Here is a 5564-nt window from a genome sequence, read left to right on the forward strand (position 1 = left end):
TATGTTTCCTCATATATATATATATATATATATATATATATGTATGTATGTATATATATATGTATATGTATATGTATATAAGGAAACAAAGAAAATGGAGATAAAATTGATAATTGATAAACATCAATATTGTAGTTAAGCTTGATAATACCTTGAACAACGCCAAGAGAAACAGCTGTCAGATGAGATACTGTCATTTTATAACCAATAAATGATAATTGTCGTTTATCAATTATCTATTTTATCTCCATTTTCTTTATTTCCTTAAATAGAAACTTCGGTTTATTCTTGTTCTTACCTATCATTCGTGAAGGCGCATGGCTCAGTGGTTAGAGCGTCGAGCTTACGATCGTGAGGTTGTAAGTTCGAATCCCGGACCGGGCTGCATGTTGTGTTCTTGAGCAAGACACTTTATTTCACGTTGCTCCAGTTCACTCACCTGTAGAAATGAGTTGCGACGTCACAGGTGCCAAACTGTATCGGCGCCTTTGCCTTTCCCTTGGATAACACTGGTGGCGTGGAAAGGGGAGTCCGCTATGCATGGGTGACTGCTGGTCTTCCATAAAAACAACCTTGCCCGGACTTGTGCCTTGGAGGGTAACTTCCAAGGTGCAATCCCATGGTCAGTCATGATCGAAGGGAGTCTCAGTAGAGCCTATATTTTATGAGCATTAGTACTAATACTCCTAATCACATATAGGTAAGACACCAGTTAATTCAAGTATCCCTTAGACGATTGTTATAACCTCTAACTTAAGGCAGAGAGACAGACAGAGACAAACAGACTGACAGACAAACAGACAGGCAGACAGATAGATAGATAGATAGATAGAATATCAGGAAAACGCAATGAATAATAGAGACCCGGTAAATAAAGGGAATGCGATTATTTTGTCAGTTTATTTACCTGTCTGATAATAGCTACTCGGATTGGATATGTAATGTTAATACTCATATAAACGGAACTATTGTAAAAAGCCGCTTTGCTTAACAAAGTCGATACGACATAGCAAACATATGTAAACAAATAAATACACCAGTTTCGTTTCCATAATGGAAGAACGTTAAATTTTGCGCTGACGCCCATTTTAGATTTTAAAAAATTAAAATTATCAGTGCCATGTGATTGTATCTGGTATGCGGAAATTGTGCAGAATCCTAATACGTATGCCTACTTAACAAGCTACATGCTTATTTACCTACCTAATTTCCTATCAATGCTTCGCGTTACTACATAGAGAAAAACTGAAGTGCGTGAATTTGAGAGGGGAACATGTTGAATAAAATCATAATTCACTGATTTTCCTGTATTTTCTTTTACCCAGAATCAGGAACTTTTCAGTCTTTTACCAACCACCTACTTGGTAGCAAGGTCGTCAAGGAAAGTATTTCGTTTTAACCACCATCCTTTAAGTCTTAAGAATGTCTTGCAAATTTTTATTGTCGTAAATATCGTGATCATTTATAGCATATGAATTAAGGATTTTCCCAATTAAGCATGTGTATGTATGTATGTATGTATGTATGTATGTATGTATGTATCATCATCATCGTTTAACGTCCGCTTTCCATGCTAGCATGGGTTGGACGATTTGACTGAGGACTAGTGAAACCAGATGGCTACACCAGACTCCAATCTGATCTGGCAGAGTTTCTACAGCTGGATGCCCTTCCTAACGCCAACCACTTCGAGAGTGTAGTGGGTGCTTATGTATGTATGTATGTATGTATGCATGCGTGTATGTATGTATAACTACAGGGTGTCCCAGAATGAGCTTTTCCAATTAAATCGGGCAAATTTTAAATGACAGAACTGTATGTTTATTACTTAATTATGGAACCAAAACAAACAGATTTATAAGTCGGATGTCAAAACTTTATTGAAAATCTTTTATCGTCTGCTCCGTCTGTATCCCTGCAAATTTCAAATCTATCTTTAGCATTGCGAAACACATTTTGAAGCATTTCAGGAATTATCTTCTGCGCTGCTGACTGAAGGCGTTCTTTAAGTTCAACTAAACTTTTGCTCCATCCTGGGGGTGGATGTAAAGAAAAATTTTGTAGCTAAATTGAAAAAAAAAATGCTGTCGTGGACAGATAAGCGGGATCCAACAGAAGCGAAAATAAAATTTAACAAAAAAATTCATAAAATTAACATTTATTGAACATGATAAACATAACTAAAAGTGAGTTTTCTTTAAAAGACTCACTATTTCACTGATACAAATAATTAATTCTGAAACACCCTGTATAAATACGTCAAATAACACAAGAAAAAGAAAGCCTGTAAAAATAAAATTTTATTTACTTTAGATATATAATAGCATGAAAGATTTCAGCTGTTTTATGATTTTGCGTATTCGTTTAGTTTGCAACACAAATGAAGATATCAGCAGTTTATTGGTTTATAATACAATTCTCTCAATAATAATAATAATAAATACTTTTAATTTATGCACAAGGCCGGTAATTTTTAAGGTAGAGCGGGTGAACGACTTGACTGCTACTTTATTTTGTCTACCCTGGAGAAATTTAAAAAGCAAAGTTGACAACAGCGGAATTTGAACTCAGAAAGTAAAGCGACCGAAACGTACTTCTCTGACGTCTCAACCGGCAAAGCCACTTTTAATAATTATTAAGGGCAAGGCCACTATATTTTTTTAAGGTGACAGGGATAGTCGATTACAATGATCCTCACCCCACCTACCTTCACCAAACACTTTACTCATACTTTATGCTATAAACTACGTTTAGATGAATGACAAAGTTAACCTTGGTGGGATTTAAGTTCGTAATGAAAAAAGCTGGAACAAATACCGCAAGGCACACTTCCCAAACTTCTAACGATTCTGCCAGTTCCACCCTTCTGTAAAGTAAAAATTCTTTCAAGGCCTGAAATCTTGGGGTGGGGAGCTAGTCGAGTATATGAACCTTACCACTCAGCTGGTGTTTATTTAATCCACCCTGTGGAACAAACAGAGACGGAAAAAATGTCGCTAGTTATTTTGTTCGGCATTCCAATTATTGTACCAGCTTGCTGTCTTCTTAAAAGCTGCACTAAAGATTTCTATATAACCAAGGAGCCAAACCTCAAAGGAAGAGGTTCAATTCTTTGAAATCATCTTCATTACTTCACTGGTAGCTTTTTATCAATCTTAGTGTGATGTCCACCGCCCAGCCGAGGCAACCAATTCACAATCCTCTTACTAAAAGTTATAATAATCTTTACTTTAAACACAAACGTTAAGGGAGAAATAGTTAATTAAATCGACTCCTGTATTTAATTGGAATAGAGGTAATGTTGACTTCGGCGGGATTCAAACTCGGAAAATAAAGGGACGCAACTAAATATCGCTACATAAGCATTCCGTAATGTTAAGAAATTCAACTTCAAGGAGCTCATTTATTGAACTTTCTCACCATTCTATATATGGTTCAATTATGAAAACTTAATGAATATTTTTTCCTAACGAAAGCCTACAAATATCTTTCTGCTTTCACTTTTAAGTCGATTTTTATTGCTTCCAAATCATAAACATATGATAATATAATATATCACTCAAAACCGCATTTCATTAAAGTGTTTTGTTCAATTAAAAAAAACCATTATTTTTTAAAATGAAATTTTATGGATCATTAAGTAAATATAACTAAAAGAAACATGCAAATAAACAGTTAAAAAAATAATGTAAATAAACAAATACTTCTAGTCTCTTCAAAATAGAATCACTGATAAATGTAATTTTGTTACAAATAATTTTAAAAAATGTAAAATATTTTAATGGGACAATTATTTATAAATAGGTGTGGGTGTGTGGTGAGAAGCTTGCTTCTCAATCACATGGGAGTAGGTTCAGACCTACTACGTGGCACCTTAGGCAAGTGTCTTCTACTATAGCCTCGGGCCGACCAAAGCCTTGTGAGTGGATTTGGTAGACGGAAACTGAAAGAAGGCCATCGTATACATGTGTGTGTGTGTGTGTGTGTGTGTGTGTGTGTGCGCGTGCGTGCGTGCGTGTGTGTGTGTCCACACCAACGCTTGAGAGCCGGTGTTGGTGTGTGTTTATGTCCCCTTAACTTAGCGGTTCGCCAAAAGTTACCGAGAGAAGAAGTATTAGGCTTTAAATAAAATAAGTCTTAGGGTAGACTTCTTCGATTAAAACCCTTCAAGGCGATGTCCCAGCATGGCAGCAGTCAAATGGTTGAAACAAGATAGAAAGACAGAAAAAAAGATAAAATGTACTGGAAAATGGCGACGGCTTAAAAAACGAGCCTGTTTTTTTTTTTGTCTCTCTGTATTTCAGGCGTCAAGGGGTTCTTCATCAATTTTTATATGTTGTTCGACACCGTAACGGAATTTACTTTTCCCCGTTACACTCCATATAAGGCAACCATTTTCTCTTCTACAATTTCTCATTATATCTTGATGCGAACTCAAGAGCTGAACAATGTTTCCCTCAACGACCGATAAGAATGAATTGTTGTCTAGCAAGTTGGTCAGTACAACAACGATACGCCCTCGAATACGAACAGACAAACGGAAGTCACAGTGGAACTCCTCTTCTGTTACCACCAAAGAAGCCGTCGTACGATGTTTTGGTCGTACTTGCACAGAACTATTCGCTGTCCATGTCAAACTCTCTTCGTGTGTTTCTTCACTTCCTTTCTCCATAGTCACCTCACGACCGAATCCTGTACTCACCTGAAAAAAAAAAAGAAAAGAAAGAACATGTCTTTACTCTGCAGGTGCATCATGTTACCACATGAATTTTCTCCCCTGTAGCAACAGGGCAGTGGCAGGGTAAACAATTCTAGAGAAAATGTAATGTACTAAAGGTTAATTTAATGTCACTTTTAATATGCCCAGTATAAGATCTGAAATTCTGGTCATACTGATGTCTCTGCCATCTCACCGCCTTAATAATAATTCTTTCAAATTATAAGGCAGCGAGCTTGCAGAATCGTTTGTACGCCGGACCAAACGCTTTGTAGGATTTCGTCCATCTGTATGTTCTAAGTTCAAATTCCGCTGAGGTCTACTTTGCCTTTCATCCTTCCGGAGCTGATAAAATTTATACCAGTTGAACTCTGGGATCGATTTAAATCTGCTGGCTTTGTGCCAAAATTTGAAACAAATTATCCTTTTAAATTTTGGCACAAAACAAGAAATTTTCAGGGGAGGGGAAAGCTGAATACATCGAACTCATTGCTCGACTGATCCTTATTTTATCGACCCTGAAATGATGAAAGGCATAGTCGACCCCATCTGAATTTGAATTGAGAACGTGAAAAACGCCATTAACTATTTTTTGCTACAATTGCGCTAGCTCACTGCCTTTCATCAAAATTTAAATCAGAAATTTACATCGTACTGCAACTTTGATCATTTCACTTAAGAAACGAAAATAATATCTAACAGTGCATGGGTTCATGGCGGACGTAAAGAATGTGGACCGCACCCACTTTCGTTATTTTTATTTATTTTTATTTTTTACAGAATCCCCCATTTTTGAGTACCGAGATTCTGATTCTGCAAAAAAAAAAAAAAAAAAAAAAAAAAAAAA

At 36.3% G+C, this 5564-nt stretch overlaps 1 protein-coding gene across 1 annotated transcript in view; it reads right to left on the minus strand.

Annotated features, from left to right (window-relative positions):
• Positions 1-2282: 2282 nt before the first annotated feature.
• LOC106877292 (uncharacterized) overlaps positions 2283-5564 on the minus strand; it is a 4414-nt gene continuing 1132 nt past the window's right edge. Inside the window, exon 2 of the mRNA XM_014926160.2 lies at positions 2283-4702. Coding sequence (XP_014781646.1) covers positions 4301-4702 — 402 coding nt within the window. The 3' untranslated portion in view covers positions 2283-4300. The remainder of the gene's footprint in view (positions 4703-5564) is intronic.

The sequence above is a fragment of the Octopus bimaculoides genome, chromosome 7 (genome assembly GCF_001194135.2).
Source record: "Octopus bimaculoides isolate UCB-OBI-ISO-001 chromosome 7, ASM119413v2, whole genome shotgun sequence".
Classification (NCBI taxonomy): Eukaryota; Metazoa; Mollusca; class Cephalopoda; order Octopoda; family Octopodidae; genus Octopus; species Octopus bimaculoides.